The 21,583-nt window shown below is 39.4% G+C and overlaps 2 protein-coding genes across 2 annotated transcripts; both read left to right on the top strand.

Moving 5' to 3' along the window:
* The first annotated feature begins 374 nt into the window (after positions 1–374).
* LOC119848887 (keratin, type I cytoskeletal 15-like) lies at positions 375–7,969 on the top strand. Its single transcript, XM_038385225.2, has 8 exons — positions 375–1,024; positions 2,501–2,583; positions 3,886–4,042; positions 4,955–5,116; positions 5,416–5,541; positions 5,660–5,880; positions 6,934–6,959; positions 7,530–7,969. Exons 1-8 carry the CDS (start codon positions 434–436, stop codon positions 7,622–7,624), a joined length of 1,461 nt encoding a protein of 486 aa, XP_038241153.1. The 5' UTR covers positions 375–433; the 3' UTR covers positions 7,625–7,969.
* A 4,538-nt stretch (positions 7,970–12,507) lies between these two features.
* Positions 12,508–14,429, top strand: LOC119848852 (keratin, type I cuticular Ha6-like). Its single transcript, XM_038385151.1, is given in 6 exon segments — positions 12,508–12,531; positions 12,650–12,793; positions 12,905–13,048; positions 13,574–13,696; positions 13,698–13,789; positions 14,336–14,429. Coding segments are annotated over 6 exon segments (621 nt in total).
* The last annotated feature ends 7,154 nt before the right edge of the window (positions 14,430–21,583 follow it).

Genomic DNA, 21,583 nt, shown 5'->3' with positions numbered 1-21,583 from the left:
TTCACTTTTGTGGAAGACTTTTTCTTAAAGTGACTAGAGTGTTTTTTTTAATGCATAAATGGGGTGTGGTCAAACACACTTGGTTTTTCTCTTCTTGAATGTAAAAAAAAAGTAAAACATAATCCAAGTGGTAGAACTGTAGCCTCAAGAAAAAAACAAACATGCATTCATCCTGAATCATACCTTTTGTTTAATTGAAGAAAAAAAGTCCAACTCCTCAGGATGTACAGCCAGCTGTGTTAGTAAGCAAAATTATTATAACTTGGCATCACCGTTAAGGGTGGAGATCTTTTGGGGGAGGTTTGGAGAGTGGGTTTGTCATATAACACCCACTGTGGTTGGTATAAATTGAGCATCACTACAGTACAGAGACTTACTCTCTTATCCTAGGCCAAGCTGAATAACTGACACCAGATCCTTCAGTGCTGCTGTCATGGCTACTTCCTTTATGCAGAGCACCTCTTCTAACTATGGTGGTGGTCTGGGGGGTGGGGGCAGTAGCTCCTCTCGTGTTTCTTCAGTCCGAATGGGAGGATCCTACAGACCCCCAAGTATCCATGGAGGATCTGGTGGCAGGGGCGTTTCTGTCTCTTCCACTAGGTATGTCTCCTCTGGAAGTGGATATGGTGGTGGCTTGGGCAGTAGCTATGGGGCTGGATATAGTTCTGGCTTGAGTGGGGGCTATGGAGGAAGTAGTGGCTTTTATTCTGGCTTTGGAGGAGATGCTGGTGGTTGCTTTGGAGGAGGTGCTGGTGGCGGCTTTGGAGGAGGTGCTGGTGGTGGCTTTGGTGGTGTTTATGACTTTGGTGGTGGTGATGGAGGCATCCTATCTGGAAACGAAAAGGTAACTATGCAGAACCTGAACGATCGTCTGGCAACCTATCTGGACAAGGTGCGAGCTCTGGAGCAAGCAAATACTGATCTAGAGATCAAAATCCGAGACTGGTATCAGAAGCAAGGTCCCACTAGTCCAGAACGTGACTACAGTCCTTATTACAAGATAATTGATGAGCTTCGAGACAAGGTATGACATTCATATTTAGAAGGGATTGTTATAACAATTTATTCTTAGTGAATTGCACATTCCAACTTTTTAACCAATTAGAAAGAATTACACAGTCATAATTTCTTGCCAAAAAAGTAAATGCATTATGGATAAAAACACTCCAGCAGGAAAGAAGGGAACAGCTATTGCTGTTTTATTTTATTAAAATAAAAGTCTCACACTGAAAATGTAGGCTTTTTTTAATGTTAATTGAAAGCTCTAAGACGGTAACAAAATGTGATACAATACATTAAAGTTTATCCATAAGTAGTAAAGCAATCAAATATTAAACAATCTGACAAAATACAAACCATGGCCTTCAAAAGTAAGGCAGTCTCCAGGGCAAAGGTAAGGTGAAATATTGTATGGTGTAAGTTTATTTTCTGTTTACCCTAGGTGTGAATTGAATGTACTATTTAACTTCCCACTGTAATTAATTTATAAGGATTCTAAAATTTGTACAAAAGTACCACAGAATACATTTAAAATGAGAGAAACATGCTTATGAAAAGTTAGATTTATATTTTGAGTTGATTATTTCATACACATTTTGACAAGGAGAATGTTTCAATATTCTATTGCCATCAGAACTGTACTGGGTAATAATGTGCTGTCAGTTTTAATTCTTATTTCATCTTTTATCTTAAGAACTTTAGCACAGAGAATGAAAGGGTTGGATTTTGTTACCATTAATTGCATGAACTGAGAGATTACACAAATAGGAAACAGAGGGAAAAATCAAGCTGTCTAATTCCAGTCTGACACACCCCACACTTGCTTCAGATAAACCTCAAGATCTCTATTTTACACTCAGCTCCCGGGTCCACATTTAGAATACGAATAATGTTTAGCTTCTTTTGCTTTTCCCATGTATAAGCTATGAATAGTATGGTGTGGGGTAAGGGCGATATAATGAAATGTGGTTTTTGGAATTCATAAATCGTGCTTTGATTAATGATTTATCACCCCAGATCCAATCCTTCTCTCTTCTTTACGGCTTTACATGTCTCAGTAACTATCTACACCTATCTAACCCTTCCCACACCCCAACCCTGACTCAGCCCAGAGCCTACTCTCATACTCCGAACCCCTCTGCTCCACCCCCAGCCCGCAGCCCCCTCCTACATTCCAAACCCCTCATCTCTGGCCCCACCCCAGAGCCCACACCTTCAGCCGGAGCCCTCATCCTCTCCCGCATCCCAACCCCCTGTCCCAGCCCGGAACCCCCTCTCACACTCTGAACTCCTCATTTTTGGCCCCACCCCAGAGTCTGCATCCCCAACTGGAGCCCTCACTCCCTTCTGCATCCCAACACCCAATTTCATGAGCATTCATGGCCCACCATACAATTTCCATACCCAGATGTGGCTCTCAGGTCAAAAAGTTTGCCCACTTCTGTACAGTGATTTTTCACTATTATTCACAGGAATCTTTTTTCTGTCTCCCAATTGCCAGATTCTTGCAGCTACTATTGACAATTCCAGAATCATTTTGGAAATTGACAATGCTAGACTGGCTGCTGATGATTTCAGACTGAAGTAAGTTAATTTTGCTCTCGCTGTTTCAAATTAATATTTCTGAAGCTGAACATCTCATCATAGTAGCAAAGAGTATGGATTCCCAACCACAGCTCACAAGTTTAGGGATGGAATTTTCTACCTTATAATTTACAAGAGAAAATCCTGGCAAAAGAACAGATATGCTAAAGGAAGAAATGGGAGAAGAAACTTTATTGGCAATGACACCAAGCCAATCAAGATGTCTTCCTGTTTTGTTTTACCTCATGTCTTAACTTCCTATACTGTTATTAACTTTTTGTACAGTTCATTCTCACTGAAAAAAATTTCACTTAAAGATTTTAAAATGAAAAAGGGTCTGAATTTGCTTTCAGCTAGAAGTGGCATGATGGGATGGAGGGATAATCTCTTTCTTGTACTCATTCTCTCTCATAGGATGTAGGCATTAGGAAAGGAAAGGTAGATAGGAAAGCCAAAGAGTGACCTACAGAAATTCAGGGACACTGTTGAAATGAGCTTGTCTTCAGGCCACTGCTGTCAAGATGCCACCAAGTACTTTCCCTTACAATGAAGTAGCTCCAGGATTATATTTTCTCCTCTAGTGCCCTGGGCAAAGCTAACAACGTATGCCTTTCTTCATCACTGAGAGTTCATGAAAACTGGATTATCCATTATCTTTTTTATAGATGTTAATAACCCCGTCTAGGTATACAAACCCATAAACCTCATATTTAGCTGTGCTTCAGAATTGTAGTTCAAGTCCAAATACATTTGTTATTTTCAAGTTTTCCTCTTTAAATATAGTGATTTTCTTACTGCTTATGAGCACCAGCCTGATAACCCAGTAGGTGGGCTTTTTGTAAGTTCCCACATACAGTTCTGGCATTGCACCTAAATCCTGATCTGTCTATCAGTCTGTCTTATAGTACTAATCACTGTTGTAACTAGGTGCTGGTATCTTGGGATTGCCAAAAATGCCAACTTATTTGGTGATATGATGTTCTCAAATGTCCACAAAGGACCAAGATGGCTATCTCACACATATTTGCCTATCATAGTTTAAAATTGGAACAAACATTCTAGCTTATTATTTTTGGTCTCTCTTCTGACTTTACATTTCTGTTGTCCTGTTCCTCTCTGACACAACACGCATAAAGAAAAGGAGTACTTGTGGCACCTTAGAGACTAACAAATTTATTAGAGCATAAGCTTTCGTGAGCTACAGCTCACTTCATCGAATGCATAAGATTCCCTGTTTTTACAATTACATAGGATTCAAAGCCATGTGTTTTCAAATGTCTGTTTCTTTTTTTAAAATTGCAGATATGAGAACGAGTTGTTCCTTCGCCAGAGTGTTGAGGCTGATATCAATGGCTTGCGTAGAGTCTTGGATGAGCTGACTCTGTCCAGAGCTGATCTGGAAATGCAGATTGAAAACCTGAAGGAAGAGTTGGCTTTCCTCAAGAAGAATCATGAGGAAGTGAGTGCTCTAAATATGGAGTGGGGAGAAACATCCACATTTAGAATTCAGTTTGGGATTAAAAAATACCCCAAAGAATGACAGCTTCACAACTGGATGATTTATAAAAAAATCTTTAACCTTAAAACAAATCCAAAGGGCTCCCCAGGCTAATATCCCTCTGATTCTAAATGGTGTTAAAGATGTGAGTTGTGTACCTGCTTTGACATGCATGAGCATGTGGTCAGAAATTTTTAAATTATTCCATAGACAACAATATTTGTTACATGAAATGTTCCCATTCATTTAGAAACAAAAATATGATTGTTCCAGACATTTTATTTTAAAAAAGTTCTCATACATAGATAAACATCAATCCACAGTAATGAAGATATTTCATTTAAAAATTTCAGCTCCAACCACATATGCGAACAAAAATTCAGTATCTGAATAAACTTCTTTATGAAAAGGAACAGATAAAGAACTCATGTGTTAAGATATTAAAGTTATAATACATGCAACAGAAATTATATATAATAAAGTTAAATTATATATAAAGAAAGAAAATAAAAACTTCTAATTTAACAGAGGATGTTGCAACCTGTATCAAGGTAACGTCTTTGATTGGATCAAATTCTGTTGGCGAAAGGCACAAGCTATCAGGCTTCTCAGAGCTCAACTTCAAGTCTGGGGAAGGAAATTACAGTGTCTGAGCTAATTACAAATTGGGACTGATTGTTAAGCGTAAGGGATTTACACATGCTATAGGAGCCCATTTAAAATTAAATGGGGAATTAAGGGCTAGCAGTCAGTGAGGTGTGTAATAACCATAACTCAAACCACATTTCCCAGTTAAGCTATATGGATTGCTGAGGGCAGAAAGTGTACAAGGGAAGAATGTATAACCTCTTTTGTGTCCTTCTGTCTCTGTAGGAAATGAAGGAATACAGCAATCAGCTGGGTGGACAGGTCAGCGTAGAGATGGATGCTGCTCCTGGAGTTGATCTCACCAGTGTCCTGACTGAGATGAGAGAGCAGTATGAAATACTGGCTGATAAGAACCGTCGAGATGCTGAGGCCTGGTTCTATAAACAGGTATGGCTATCCCAATGAACAAATACATTGATGCACTATCATCTCATCATGGTCCCAATTTCTGTGCAACCCTCCTGCATTTGCTGATCAGTTTCTGCATTCGGTAAGAAGCTAAGAGTTCTGATACACCTACCAAGATTTTAAACATTCATCCTCTTTTCACCATTGGACCATTGCTTAGAATCAGATCCAAAGCAAGCAGCACCATGACAGTGATTAGGATGGTACTTTCCTTTTGGGAAATAAAACATTTGGTAATCCAATTTGCATTTGATTTTTATTGTATTTTTTTCTTCCAGACTGAGGAGCTGAACCGTGAAGTAGCCACCAATACTGATCAGATACATACCAGCAAGAGTAAGATTACAGAACTGAGACACACACTGCAGGGCCTGGAGATAGATCTCCAATCCCAGCTCAGCATGGTATGTGGCTGTTCAATGCACACAATAAGTCACTATTAGCACATGCCTCCCTTTGATCTCTTGCTCTACTATGGAATGAATCTGCATGATAACCCACTTTAACTTTGTTTTATATTAGAAAGCTGGGTTGGAAGCCAACTTGGCAGAAACAGAAGGAAGATACTGTGCACAGCTAGCACAACTTCAGGCCATGATCACCAACATTGAGGAGCAACTGGCTGAGCTTCGATGTGACATGGAGCGGCAGAACCAAGAGTATAAGATGCTCCTGGACATCAAAACCAGATTAGAGCAGGAGATTGCCACCTACCGCCGTCTGTTGGAAGGCCAGGACTCCAAGTACGTAACTATGTCCAAAATAAAACCCCTAATGGCAATTATATAATCTTATTAACATGACATATGTTATAACATAATGTATGGAATCTGCCCTGAAATTAGGTGAACTTGAGCCTCATTACAACCAGGACTACTGCAGATTTCTGAATTGTACTGACTGGGTACTAGGCCTGTTGTGGGCTGCCAATAGGTGTCCAGAAAAACCCCAAAGGCTGCCAAAATGCAAGTCCATCTTCAAAGGCAAATGAGCTGATAATGAAAACTTTAATTATGAAAGTGGGAATGCACTCATATTAACTAAGATGAGCTACAAGATGAGCAATAGATAAAGGTCCTGCATGTTTCTTGCTGCATGGGAATCATGGCCATTAGCGTAGAACCATCTATTAAAGTCTCTTCTCACTACTCAGGTAAATGTCACACCCCTGATTCCTCCATAGAAAGATGAAAATATTCACTGTTATATGGTGTAATTCTAAGCTATTTCCTCACATTTCCAGTGTGTAAAACACTTCTTAAATAAACTTTTCACTTGTTGGGGACTATTCCCATCTCTGATCCACAAACAGAAATTGCATTAATGCTAGTAGGACATTCGTGTGTGCACTGAAGCACTACTTTTGAGGGGGAAATCAGTTCTTAGTTTTTATTATTTTTTTTAAATAATGAAATTTTAAGAGAAGTAAAAATGTAGAAATGTCAAGAATGGGAATAGGAATCTAAAGAGCTACAGCTGTACTGACTGCTGTTCACGTTCTTTACTGTTATAGGACTGAGGAAAAATATATGACCTTCAGAATATGCAAAAGAGGATAAGCAATAACAACCAAAACACTATAACTACTGAATGGTCATTTAAGGGCCACATTTTCAAAAGGGCCTCCACTTCACATCTGCAGTTTTTCACAGCCGATCTTTTGTACACAAAATTTGCATATTTCAATTTAGAGGCCGTTCAGGGATCAGACTACATCAGTAGGATTGAATCTGCTGCATAGTGCACAATTGCAGTGGAACTCATTAGTTTAATCCTGTATCTCTTCTTTTCCACAGGCTGTCGGGATGGAGCCCTAAGGATGGTAAGTAGGATTTTGAAATAAAGAGGGGAAATAAAATACATTTAGTAGTGCGGTTGGTGGATACAACAATCATCCTTATGGCAAAATAAAACTGAATAAGCCCATCCTCTATTGACTAGAGGAATTACAGAGAGTATCTCCATTTCTCCTCCCAAAGATTGATCATACAGTCTCCATAGCCCCCATAGTTTTTTTAGGACCAAAATTATTTTATCCCTGGTCTAGCAAACTGGGAGGCAGGCATCTGATCACTTGTACTAATATCTCTGAAATTGAAACAATTATGGAGATCTGGGAGGCCCTTGATCGGCTTTTGCTGAGTCATACCAAGAGTAAGGTACTGCCAATTTTGATATGTAATTTTCATATGGAAATTACATAAGCTTTACTTAGATCTCATGATCCTCATATTTCAAGACTGTGACAGGCTAGTGTCGTGAGAAGAGGCAGGGCTGTGTGTATGATAAGTGAAGGATGCTTCTAGTGGGAGAAAAACAGGATTCTTCAGTGTTCTATGAATGTATATTTATTTCCCCAGTTAAAATTAGTTTCCCTTTCTCTTCATCACAGCACCCTTTAGCAGCAGCAGCAGCAGTAGAGTTCACATTAGTGTGGAAGATTCAGTAGATGGAAAAGTAATTTCTTCCCAGGAAAGGAAATACTGATTCCCCTCACCAACATGAGACCACCTGTGTTGTACCACTTCTAATGACAGCAGGCATCTGAGAGGAGAATCATGAAATACCTGCCAACAGAGTAACAAGGAATCTGTTCAGTATGCACACTAGAAAATGCTAACTGAAATGATAATGATATAGTCACAAGAGCATAATCCAATAGTGCACAACAGCTTGGTGTCTTTCTTATAATTTCCTCTCTGTCTTTTACACTGACTATCTGTTCTTAAATCCTGAGGTGAAGGGCTCATTTTACTGCATACCAGCAGCTTTACTGTATTACATAAGTCTGGATAATAAAATTTCTTTCCTGGCTTATAAATAAATAAACGTATGTTGAGTTTTTGTTTAATTTTTTTTCATAATCAGCAACATAGTTTTGTATGTTAGATGTGGCACCCATGTCACGTGTCCAGCACAATCCAAACCAAATTACTATCATCATACATCTGCCTTCAACTGTCTAATTCTGAACAGCTTTTGGAGTAACTGAGATATGAATAATTCTATATACTATTAAGTTCCCAACACTACTCCTACTAATAATACATGGGCAGAAATAAAACAAAATTAGGCTACTGTTAATACATCTGGGGAAAATCATCTAAAATACAGATAGTGAAGGTGGGGGAGAAACCTGGAAAGCAATAATGCTGAAAGAGACAGGTGATAGAGGAGAGCAAGCTAGACATAAATTTATAATGTGATTTGGAAGCAAAATATCAGTATGATTTGGGGCTGCATATATACAGGCACTAGGTCATGGTGCAAGAAGGCAATAGTCCCTTGATATTCAGTGCTTACACCTGTAATATTGAGATTGCACCTGATACCTTTAGGTTCCAGGTCAATGGAGGAAAGATATCCATAAACTGGAAAGATACAGGAAAGAATAAGAAAAAAATGATCAAGGAACTGACAGACTGATTTATGAGGAAAGATTTAAAGAACTAAACATTTATGGCATTGCTCACTGGGGACACAATAGGATGAATATAATAATCACCTCCAAACAGCTGAAGCCCTGCTCAGCTCCTTTTCATATGGAGTCTTCATTACTGTCTGAAAAGGAGAAACAGACATGCCCTTTTAGACCAGGAAGTTCCTTTTCCTATAATGTCATTCGGAGAGTTGAAATAGGAAAGTAGGACTCTGAGGTAGTGGAGAAAGACAGATGGGGTCTGTGACTATGCAGAGTCTACCCTGAAGAACCTCGGTTTCAGGTAAGTAACCTCCATTTCTCCTTTGATTGTCTTCTGCATATTCCTATTTATGGGATAGATTAATAAACAGTACTCTGACCCAGAATAGTGGGATGATGGAGTCCTAATTATACAAGGACTGAAGGACTGTGTAGCAGGGCTGGCTTTTCAGTCAGCAGGCCTAGTAGTGAGAGCCCGCTGTTCCAGTCTCCCTTTTAGTTCAATGTGTTCTGAGTTCCCTGAATGGCATTCAGCTGGGTCAGCTTCTTTGTCGATAACCCCCTAATCCTGCCCATCCTAGGGCTAGGTGTAGGGGAATTTGGGATTGGTAGGGGGACCCAGGCCCTCCTGCTCGTCTGGATCCCAGCCCAAGGCCCTGAAAGTGTGATAGCGTGGGATGGCATATGTTAGACCTATCTCCTGCACATCTTTCCCTGGGCCATGTCCTATCACACCCGATGGACCAGTTTGGGGCATGGCTGCTGTTAAGTTATAGTCCATTGTTTCAGGTGACTCTTTTGGGTGATGTCTAAAAGGAGGGAGGGAAAGACTCACTGCTGAACCGCCTCAGTAATGGCTCCTTTTCTTACTGTTGCAGGGCAGTGGTCCTCCCGGAAATGGCTTCTCTCCTTCCCCTTGCCTACGCTGCTAGAGCTCTCCATGTACTGCTCCTTTCCCCAGGACAATGCTCAGCAGTAGTGCCTAAGGTGCAGAGCTTTCCTGTCCCAGTACTGTTCCAGCCTTTTCCTTGACTTAGCCTCAGTGTAGAGTTTGTAAACTACTTCAGAGATTGCCTTGCCAAATTTTGCATCAGATCTAGATTCCAAATCTAAGGAATAAGGTTTAGTAAAGGTCTGAACAGAACTCCACTGTGTTGCTCTACATATCTTTACCAGAGGAAACTGTCAAGCTCTACAGACTGCCTTTTCTGTAATCAAACAGCATTCCCTCCCACAGGACCTGATCACATGGCAATCAAAATGCTATTAGCCCCTGCCAGCCAATGGTAAGGGACCAGTCCCAGCAATCATACAGAAGGTACATCATTAACTCCTGGACACTCAGAAGCATATACAATTTTTCAAGTTAATATATTTCAACAGCACAATACGTCTCCCTCCTCTTTGCTCTCTCCCCATTCCCTTTCCATCATTTAACTTGTGTAGTATTCTCAGTGTTCTCACCTCTTATTGGGCTGGCCATGCACTTGTGTATAGATTTGATGTCCCACCACTAGAGCACTGTAGCTTTCCTTTTATTTTCTAGGTATTTTCCAAGAAAGCACAAGATAGTAAAGGAATCAAATCTAATTTTGACCTCTAACCATGGTATTTGCTTTCCTTTGTAAAAGCAGACTCAATTTAATTTTTTCTGAGATAAGATGTTTTGCACTATTTGGACCTCAGTGGCCTTTATTCTAGCTGCTTTTAGAACACAATATATCTTTTTAATAATATTTATTTTCTCTAGGAAATCTGAGTGTGCTTCTGCAGTTCTCAATATTTTCAGCAACATTCATTTTCCATTGCCAAGGCAAGCACCATACTAATTTTATCTGTTTTGGTGCAATTCATTGATATTCTTCCATTGATCTCATTTTACTTTTAGGTTTAGCTTTGAATTTTTGCAAGACTGGTTTGTTCCAAGTCTTTTTCTTTGCATCCACCTGGCTGACATTCCCCTATATTTATTTGTCAGTTCTTTTTCATGGTTCCTTGAGAATATATTTATGGTTCTCACTTTCTCTCATAAGGTATATCAATGACATTTAATTTTTGCTTCTCAGCTATCTTTGCCCTTTCAATATTCCAGGACTTCTGTACAGCTTTCTCCATCATAGTCAACAGCTATGAGAAATCTGTCTCCATCTTCTTCTGGTGAGTAAGGATGCAGTAGTGAAGCAGTATTAATTGTTAAATGGGTTTGATCAACTAGTGTGTACCCAGCTTGTTGTCATTCCCTATCTGTTTTACCATGGCCAAGTCACATAAGCTCAGTTTTCAACTGAGTATGCTGCCTCACTACTCTGGTGATGGTTTCCTTCATGTCATCATTGGCTCAAACATTATATAGTTGAACTAGGGTAATCCTTCAAAATGCAAAGCCTTCATTTGTGTACGAGTCTCAGCCCACGTCCCTGTGTGACTGAGCAACATTTCCATATCACTGAAGTTGTCCAACATCTTTTGTTGCAGCTTCAGGGCCTTATTCCATCTTCTGGCTCCCTCAAGATTTGCAAGGAATCATAGAATCACAGAACTGGAAGGGACCTCGAGAGGTCATCTAGTCCAGTCCCTGCACTCATGGCAGGACTAATTATCTAGACCATTCCCGACAGGTGTTTGTCTAACCTGCTCTTAAAAATCTCCAATGATGGAAATTCCACAACCTCCCTTGGCAATGTATTCCAGTGCTTTACCACCCTGATAGTTTGGAATTTTTTCCTAATGTTCAACCTAAACCTGCCTCGCTGCAATTTAACCCCATTGCTTCTTGTCCTATCCTCAGAGGTTAAGAAAAATATTTTTCTTCCTCCTTGTAACAACCTCTTACATACCTGAAAACTGTTATGTCCCCTCTCAGTCTTCTCTTTTCCAGACTAAACAAATTCAGTTTTTTCAATCTTCCCTCATACGTCATGTTTTCTAGACCTTTAATCATTTTTGTTGCTCTTCTCTGGACTCTCTCCACTTTGTCCACATCCTTCTGGAAATGTGGTGCCCAGAACTGGACACAATACTTCAGTTGAGGCCTAATCAGAGCAGAGTAGAGCGGAAGAATTACTTCTCGTGTTTTGCTTACAACACTCCTGCTAATACATTCCAGAATAATGTTCGGTTTTTTTGCAACAGCATTACACTGTTGACTTATATTTAGCTTGTGGTCCACTATGACCCCCAGACACCTTTCCGCAGTACTCTTTCCTAGGCAGTTGTTTCCCATTTCCTTCCTAAGTGGAGTACTTTGCATTTGTCCTTTTTGAATTTCATCCTATTTACTTCAGATCATTTCTCCAATTTGTCCAGATTATTTTGAATTTTAATGCTATCCTCCAAAGTACTTACAACAGACTAGGATATGAGAACTGATAGGTATTTATTAAATACAAAGGAGATAAAGGAATGTTATATCTCTAGAGAGAAGCATAGAAAATGCAGAGGTGATTCACCTACTCTCAGCCATTATTTGAATAATGTTCTTCAATACCTCAGTGGTTGAGTTCCCTTCTAACCTCTTTCTATTAGTTGCTCCTCATACTTCTTTTGAATAGTTTTTTTCATACGCATTTCACTATTATTTGTCTAAATTGTTCCAAACTTGAGCAAATCTTGTCCTTGACATAGACCCAAATACATTTATAATCTCCACAGTTTCTCTATAACGTCTTTGACAATCCCCCTCCTTCCCCACCCCCCATCCCCCAAAAAGAGGAGAGGTGAAAAAGTGTGAATTCCAACTGGGTGTTCATTACATCTCTATACTAATTGCACTCAAAGCCAACAGCAAGGTATTATTTTCACAAAAATATTTCCCCCCCACAAAGGAGGAATATTATGTTTTTCCTTTGGGAAAAACAGTGGATTTTGGTGGCAGTTCTAAAATGTTTAGGGCATTCGCTTCTATTTCTGTATTGGCATTCATAATAAACTGGGTTCAGTACATCTGAAAATGAGGGTCATTTCTGATAGAAAAGTGAGAGCAGAGAGAGACCACAAAGAGGGTCAGGAAAATTTCAGAGGGTGCTTGGTGACCAATAAGAGGAAAGGATCCTTTCTGCATTGTTCAACCTCTTACTCTTTGATCTCCTCAGGAAGCCAAACCACTTTGCAGTCAGCTTGGTGACCGAATCAATGTAGAGGTGGATGCAGCTCCAACATATGACCTAAACAAGGTCCTGGGAGAGATAAGATGTCAGTATGAGACCTTAATTGAAAAGAACCAGTGTGAAGTTGAACCACTGTGCCCACATGGATTTTATGGTAGACAAATCAAAATCAAATTCCAAACCCAAAGGGTGCCCGGCTGCCTATAAAATGGAGCCACCATTGTCCGATTGTTTCCTTTCACCTTATTTGTATTTCAGACAGAGGAACTGAATAAGGAGGTGATCTCTAGTGGAGAACAGCTGCAGAGCTGCCAGACACAGGTCATTGAGCTACGACACACAGTTCAGGCTCTGGAAATTGACCTGCAGGCTCAAATCAGTATGGTGTGTATCACTCAAAGCATTCACAACATCTCTGGAATGTCTGAAAATGAATTAACAGGCATATATGACACAGCACTGTAGTGGAAGCCCGAAATAACTGGTGGCTGTATATTTATTGGTATATCTGAGAGTTTTGCTACCCTGCAATTGCAACCATCCTTTCGATGTATATGTGACAAGTGGCTTTGGGGCACTGCCATTTCATCTCTGATGGCATGGATTTGAAATTAGACAGAAAAGTTCACCTTTCTCAGCCTAGTCTTTGGTGGATGTTTATTTCATTCTCAGAATAAGGCATATTTTAGGAGCGGCAGTCTCCCAATTAAGTGCATCTTCATAAGATATAGTTAGCAACGGGGCATGTGACAGGTCATTTGTTTTTATCATTCCAGACACTGAGAATTGAACAGGAGTATGTGGGTTTGTCTCTAAACTGCAGGCAAACACCAGGTAATCATACAGTATTTGCAAGCCCTGGTTTGCATGAATAACAATATTCTTATTTCCATTTTTTTCCCATCTCAGAACATTGCTCTGCAAAACACTTTGGCAGAAACTTGCTATAGTAACCAACTACCAGAGTTCCAGTGCCTGATCAGCAGTGGGGAGACACAAATAACTGAACTTCGATCTGACACAGAACACCAAAAACTGCGAGTAAAAGATCCTCCTGGATGCCAAGTGCCAGCTGGACTGTGAAATCAGTGCTTACTGCAGGCTGCTGGATGGAGAGGACTGCAAGTATGTATTAGGAAGTCTTGTCCTGGATGCTGAGGTTATGCCTCTAAGGGTATGTCTGCCCTGTTGCAGGAAGGTATAATTCCCGGCTTCAGTACAAATACCCACCCTAGGTCTGATCTTGCTATCGAAATAAAAATAGAAATGTAGCTACAGCAATATAAGCAGCAGGAAGAGCTAGCTGCCCCAAGTATATATGTAGGGTCTCATATGGGATCATACTCAAGGCAGCTAGTCCTTCATGCCTTCACTTCTATTTTTAGCCTCCATGGGTATCTACCTTCTAGCTGTAGTGTAGACATACCCTAAAATGAATTATTTCAAAGAAAATCCTCTTGCACTCCAAAACAGCCCAGCTTCCCCTTTTTTAAACTTCAGAAATATAAAGGAAAGGATCCAAATTGCTCAAAATTGAGTTCTCTAGATTTAGATTTACTCTATAGTATTTTATTGTAAATTTTTCACATTGCTTATTTTTTGTTTCACGCTGATTTCTGTAAAGTCCATCACCTCACATTAAATCTATCCAAAATGATTTTGTTTTACCAGGCTGCCTCACTACCCCTGTAAATCAGAGAGTACAACCTCCATCTGCTCATCAATTTGCAAACCAGACTGTGCACCAGAACCAATCTGTGCATGAGCTTTTCCTCCTGACTGCAGTCCCTGTGTTCCAATGATTGAATCAAACCTGGCTCTGACCTGCTGCAATCCCTGTGCACCAGCCTGTGCATCAGGCTGCAGTCCCTGTTCATCAGTAACCCAGGTCACTACTAAAATCTGTCATATTTGAAAATCTTCAGGAGCAGAAACACTGATTTATGGCATCAAGACAAAGATTCAGAACAGTGATAGAGAAAATACACTGTACTCAAGACTTACCAAGAAGAGCCTAGGCTAAGATTTTCATAGCCACCTCATGGATTTGGATGCACACGTCCAATGGAAGTTAATGGAAATGGGTGTCTAATTCCCCTAGTTGGCTTTACAAATCTCAGTCCTATTCTCCTGAAGGTGCTGAACTTCTTACTATTTCAACATACTTTTCTGCTTTTTTGTTGCCACTTGTATTGCATTTTCTGTTTCTGATTCTGTTTCAGTGCCTAAGGCAGACTAAAGCTGCCTTGTTAATTTTCTAATAAACCTAATTTCTTTGGCAAAGCAAAACTTAGTTATCATTGCTATTCATTCCTTTCGGTGTGTTTGTGTTGTTCATTAAATACACACAAATTAGAAAATAGTTTATTTGATTTCACATAGGGCTTCTGTGACAATACCGTAATGTGAACACTAATAAAAATTAAAACCAACATCAAAATTCCAAAGCAAAATAAACTCTAAATTTAGCAATTAAATTTATATGATTCCCTTTGCAAAGTATGATACAAGAAAAAATTTTTCTCATTGCAAGATAAATAAACATCTGATAAACATCAGTAAGATATATTTCAGTAACAAGAAATGTTTCTTAAATGGTTGTATTGGTTCATTATTGTTTGGCATTTTGGTCAATCTGTGACTGACTCTAGATCAGAACGTGGGAATCTCATTGCCCAATACGGATGGCAGTGTGTCACTGCACCATCTATTACGCCTTAAGAAGGGTACTGCATGAACTCACCTTCCAGACCAACCAGCTCTGTTGGCCATCTTGGGGACAAGGAGGAACAATTCTGCCTTTTCCCTGCCATTTTTGAGTTAGATCATTAGATCCAAGGGACACTAGCAGGAAGCCATCCCCTCCTTCAAGAGAGCACAGGGACTGCAGATGTGGCTGTTCCCTCCATGAGACATATAATGTACTTGTACTTTTCCATTATGATTCTTCAGCCATAACACAAGAGCCAGTGGCCATCTGGTCCTCCGTGCACCCAAGGGACTGTATCAAAATAAAATTATGAAGGTTTACACATATCAAAGAAATACGCAAGGGCACACAGATAGTTGCTCCCAGAACAAGAGAGTGCATTTCAGCAACTGCCTTTTCAATTGACCCACACCATAACAAATACTGACCATGCAGTACAACATTACAGGGTACAGTTTTATTAGAGGAGTAGTCCTTTAGATAAGGGTGAACTGAAGTCCCATATACTCATCTGATGTAGATTGTCTATGTGGAAGACAATGATCACCAGGTAGTTTTCAAAAAGAGTAGGAGAGAAATCTGCTGTCTTGCATAACTTTCCCTCAATACAGTAAGTTCTAACATCTATGGCTGTGCTCACTCTGAATGTTTCATTTGACTTCAGAGCCACTGCACACTGAAGATGGTGGAAAAACAGGGTTTCTCCTCACAAGAACATTTTGAAGGAAAAGTTTTTGTTCAAAAATTGTAATTTTTTATGGGAAATTCAAAAGATAAAACTGATATGTTCATTTCATTTTACATTTTAATTTGAACAACAAAATCCAATTTAAGAAATGTTGTTCTTTAAAATAAATGTTTCAACTTTTGATTTTGGGGGTTTCCCACTTCTCTCCCCCTCCCTCTTTTAAACTCTTTCCTTTTTTTCCCCCACTGGAAGTACTACTTTTTCTCTTTCTTCCTGCCCTTCCCTCACCTCCAACCCACATACACATTTTTCCAGTTGAAAAAAAAGTTTTAAAAAGTGTGAAAATTTGTTCCCCTCTAAGGTTTCCTCTCACTTTTTTAAACTTATCTAACTAGTTTCTCTTTCATTCTTTCAATGTTTCTTAAGTGTACCTAGTACATAAAAGGTCTTATTCCAGTTCAAATTCTAAATCACATACAAGAGGATCAATTAATATTAATTAATATTATTACTTTTTTATTTATATAATGCAAACAGCATGCAAAGGTGTTTCACACAAGTATAAAATAAGGTCCCTGCCAAGTATCAGCTGGATTGTGAGATCAGTGCTTACTGGAGGCTGCTGGAAGGAGGGGACTGCAAGTTATGTATACCACAAATGATTGCTAGTTAAGCCAGAAGAAAAGCAGTACTTGTGGCACCTTAGAGACTAACAAATTTATTAGAGCATAAGCTTTCGTGAGCTACAGCTCACTTCATCGGATGCATCCGATGAAGTGAGCTGTAGCTCACGAAAGCTTATGCTCTAATAAATTTGTTAGTCTCTAAGGTGCCATAAGTACTCCTTTTCTTTTTGCGAATACAGACTAACACGGCTGCTACTCTGAAACCTGTAGTTAAGCCAGATACATCAATATGAACCTATTGGTAGTAAGTACCCATCCACAGTGCCTGAAACTCACAGGACATGAAAGTATATTTTTAAAGTGGAAAGTCTTGAATAATACTTTATTAAGAAGCTTTCTGCTCCAGTGCTTATCTTCTGTACCTATTAGGAAATCTTTCAGACTTTCTCAAAATTGTTTAATGGTTGCATGAAGGATCAACTGAAAGGGAAATTTAATTCTCTAAAGCACATACCCTTCTGATGAAGTTGCTGTCTCCAATTGCTGATTGTTTCATAGTGTTTCATACTCCATCTCCCCCAGTTGCATAATTCCATCTCTGATTCTCCCATATATTTTCCCCCTCCTTTCTTTGCCCCTTCCACTAACAGGGGGGTCCAATTGTGTGCTGCTGGGGATGCTCAATGACGATTTGTAACTGGGCTCAACAAAAAGAAAATTATTTATCCTGAATGCTGAGGTGAACTATTCCAAGGGAAAATTCCCTTGCCTTCCAAGACTTCCCACAATGACATTGTCTGATTGCCCTATATTATTTTTTACTTTACACATATAAAAGAAAAAAGATCTAACTTGTCAAAATTGAGATTTTTCTGGATTTAATATTTTACTATATATTCTTTGTTGCTTACTTTTTGTGGTTCATATTAACTTCTGTAAAGTCTATGCACCTCATGTTAAATCTATCCAAAAATATTTTGTTTTACCAGGCTGCCGAAATACCCCTGTAACCCAGAGAGTACAACTTCATGTACTCAACAATCTGCAAACCAGCCTGTGCATCAGAATCAATCTGTGCACCTGTTTTTCTCCCTGACTATAGACCCTGTCTGCCAATGATTGAACCAAACCCAGGTGCAGCCTACTGTAATCCCTGTGCATCAATGTGTGCTCCAGCCTGTCTACCCTATGTATCAGTAACTTGGATTTCCACTAATATTTGCCACATCTGAATATCCCCAGCACCAGACATACTGATTCAAAGCATCCAGACAAGGACAGGGCCTGGCAACTGAGAAAAGAAACATACTCTCTATCCTTTGCTTTGGAATCTAATCAAGGCTTATAACTGAACTTCTGGACACTGGAATTTGCTGAAGATCTTTTCACTTTAGCATGTTTTGCTTTCAAGGCTTCTCTCGTATTGTTTTTCCTGTCTTTTATTCTGTGCAGTTTTCTATCTTCTTTGATGCAATGAAATTTTTTTGATTATATTCTAATAAATCTTATTTGTCTTGCACAGCAAATTAGGTTCCCATTGTTATTAATTCCTTTCAGTATGTTTCTGGTATGGATTTCATAGTCATTTGACACTGTATGTATGGTTTAAATGATTTCAGCGGGCAAAATGGTTCCACAGCAGATTCCTCAACAAAATAATGGTAGAATGAGAAGCCCAAATATTCAACATGGCAAAGCAGAACAAATTGTTTACTCAGTATTTAAGTGTCCTATCCTGCTTCTACTGGGTAAAATTTTCAAAAGTGCCTAAGCAAGTTAGAAACGCAAGTCACATTTTCAAAAGTGACACTGGTGCCTAAGACCCATTTACTATAAATGAGATTAAGGGTAACATTTTCAAAAGCACTTAGGGCTAGATTTTAAAGGTATTTAGGAGCTTAAGAGAGCAGATAGGAACCAAGTGGGATTCTGAAAATTACCTAGATACCTAACTCCTATTATGGAATTTATGCATCTTAAATGCTTTGGAAAATCTCACTTAGCACCTATCTGCATTTTTAGGTGCCTAAATACCTGTGAAAATATGGCCCTAAGTGGTTAAATCTCTTCTGAAATGGGACTTAGAAACCAAAGTCACTTAGGTGCTTTTGCAAACTGTACCCCTGGATTGGAGTGTGAGATGAATAGGGCCCAAAAGATACATGATTTTCTCTTTTCCAAAATGTGCTCTAGGGAATACAATATTTTACACTTTAACATTAAGAAACACTAAATGAAGTTGCTTTGACTCATAGGATGGGGTTTATAAGTTTGAAGATTATAAAGATGTATAAGCATTTAAAATGGTAAATTAATATAGAATTTCCATACATCAGAAGCAAAATTGTTCTTGGTCTCAGGTCTACTGCAGAAGGTTTGAACTCTTTGCTCAGTGATTTACTGACGAAAAGGATCTGGGAGTCATTGTTGTTCACAAATTGAACATGAGCCAACTATGTGATACAGTTGCAAAAAGCTAATATTATTCTGGGGTGTATCTAAAGGAGTGTTGCATGTAAAACAAAGGAGGTAACTGTTTTGGGCACCACACTTTACGAAGTATATGGACCAACTGGAGAGAGTACAGAGGAGAGCAATACAAATGATAAGAGGGTTAGAAAACCTGACTGGTGAGGGAAGGTTAAAAAACTGGGCATGTTGAGTCTTCAGAAAAGAAAAGTGAGGAGGGACGTGATAGCAGTTTTTAAAACATGTTAAGGGATGTTGTAAAGAGAATGGTGATCAATTATTCTCCACATCCACAGAGGAAGAACAAGAAGAAATCACTTTAATCTGCAGTAAAGGAGATTTAGATTAAATATTAGCAAAACTTTCTGACTATAAGGATAGTTAAGTACTGGGATAAGTTAAGGGGGGTTGTGGAATCCCCATCTTTGCTGTTTTTTAAAGAACAGGTTAGACAAACATCTGTCAGGGATGGTCTAGGTTTACTTGGTCCTGCCTCAGCACAGGGGGATAGTCTAGATGACCTCTTGAGGTCTGTTCCTACCCTACATTGCTATGGTTCCATGGATCTACATTTCTATTATATTCCAGATGTATTTTCTGTTCTGTTGAAGATTTGCAAATTTCTGATGACCCTTCCAGTTGCTTCTACATCTAATGAGAAATACTTCAAGGTCTCCAGATAAAGCCAAAATAACCTTGCCTCACTCTTTAAAATAATCTTTCCTTAAAAAAGGAATATTACAGACAAAGTAAAAATTGGTGAGATTGCCAGCATGTGGAGAAGGTGTTCATTTGAGGACTGCTGGTCTTCTGAATAAAGCCACTAACATTCTCTAATAATGGACTGAAGGGGCCTGATTCTTCTCTCACTTACACTAGTTTTACATCCGTATAACTCCATTGTGAGAAAAGGTTCAGGCCCAGCGTTTCCAACTAGATTTCATAAAACGTAAGAGGCAAGGGTCCAAAAGTTAGTTTCCATAAATAGCTATAGCACCTCCCCTTGCATATCCAGACCTATCCAAAGTCAAGCACTTTGTAGAGAATTTTGACATCCCTAGATGAAATTTATTAAATCTGAGCAAAACCACTTAAAACACTGTGTTTGCTCTTTCAGAATCATTAGTTGAGTGGGCTCCCTGGAGAATGGAACCTCTATAGAAATACTCCTCTGGGTCTCCTTGCATTTTTAAGAGTCTCTGAAACATGTCTTTTATAGATCTGCGTTTTTTTTTAAAGATGAATTCAAATTCTACAGCCTGTGTTACACAGGTCAGACTAACTGATCATAATGGTCCCACCTGGCCATGAAATATATGAATTCCTGGTGGGAGATAAAGATGGCTGCCTCATCCAGTTTAAGCACTGGAAAATGGATTTTGTAGAATACTCTAAACAGATGAGATATTGGCTATTTGTTTTTTATTCATAATGAACTGAATAGAGCTGAATGTAAAGTTCATTTCTGATAGAAATATGAGAACACAGAAGAGACTCTGTGAAGCTTGGACTCTCACTCTCTTACTTTTCCAGCTCTCCTGGAAGCTAATCCACTTTGCTGTCAGGTCAGACAGAATCAGGATGGAAGTGGATGCAATCCTCTCATGAAATCTGAATGAGGGGGAGATAAGATATCAGTACAACACTTAGCTGTGAGCTGTAGCTCACGAAAGCTTATGCTCTGAGAAGAAGTGGGGTTGAGTTTAGAACTGGTACTGCACCCAGGTGAGTATTTTGTGGCAGTCAAGTCACCACAAAATTCCAAACCCAAAGGATGCCCAACTGTCATGTAAAGTGGAGCCGCCATTGTCTGACTGTTTCTTTTTGCCTTATTTGTATTTCAGATGGAGGAACTGAATACAGTGGTGATTACCAGTGGACAACAGATGCAGCGCAGCCAGACCAAAATCACGTACCTAGGACACTGTTTCTGCTCTAAAGATTGACCCGCAGGCCCATCTCAGCATGGTGTATAATACTCAGACCACTGACAATATCTTTGACATTTCTGAAAATGAATTAACAGGCATAGATTCATAGATACTAAGGTCAGAAGGGACCATTCTGATCATCTAGTCCGACCTCCTGCACAGCGCAGGCCACAGAATGTCACCCACCCACTCCTATGAAAAACCTCACCCATGTCTGAGCTATTGAAGTCCTTAAATCATGGTTCAAAACTTCAAGGAGCAGAGAAGCCTCCCTCCAGTCAACCATGCCCCATGCTACAGAGGAAGGCAAAAAAAACCCTCCAGGGCCTCTCCAATCTGCCCTGGAGGAAAATTCCTTCCCGACCCCAAATATGGCAATCAGCTAAACCCTGAGCACATGGGCAAGATTCACCAGCCAGATACCCAGGAAAGAATTTTCTATAGTAAATCAGATCCCATCCATCTAATATCCCATCTCAGGGGATTTGGCCTATT

This window comes from Dermochelys coriacea, chromosome 27 (genome assembly GCF_009764565.3).
Source record: "Dermochelys coriacea isolate rDerCor1 chromosome 27, rDerCor1.pri.v4, whole genome shotgun sequence".
Classification (NCBI taxonomy): domain Eukaryota; kingdom Metazoa; phylum Chordata; order Testudines; family Dermochelyidae; genus Dermochelys; species Dermochelys coriacea.
The sequence above is the reverse complement of the archived record's forward strand: the minus strand, read 5'-3'. Positions and strand labels throughout refer to the sequence as shown.

Bases quoted from the DNA above. Each gene is read 5' to 3' on its own strand.
- LOC119848887 (XM_038385225.2), top strand. From the start codon at position 434: ATGGCTACTTCCTTTATGCAGAGCACCTCTTCTAACTATGGTGGTGGT. The intron at 5,881-6,933 runs GTACGTAACTAT...TCTTTTCCACAG, and splicing joins TTGGAAGGCCAGGACTCCAA to GCTGTCGGGATGGAGCCCTA. The intron at 6,960-7,529 runs GTAAGTAGGATT...TCTTCATCACAG, and splicing joins GGGATGGAGCCCTAAGGATG to CACCCTTTAGCAGCAGCAGC.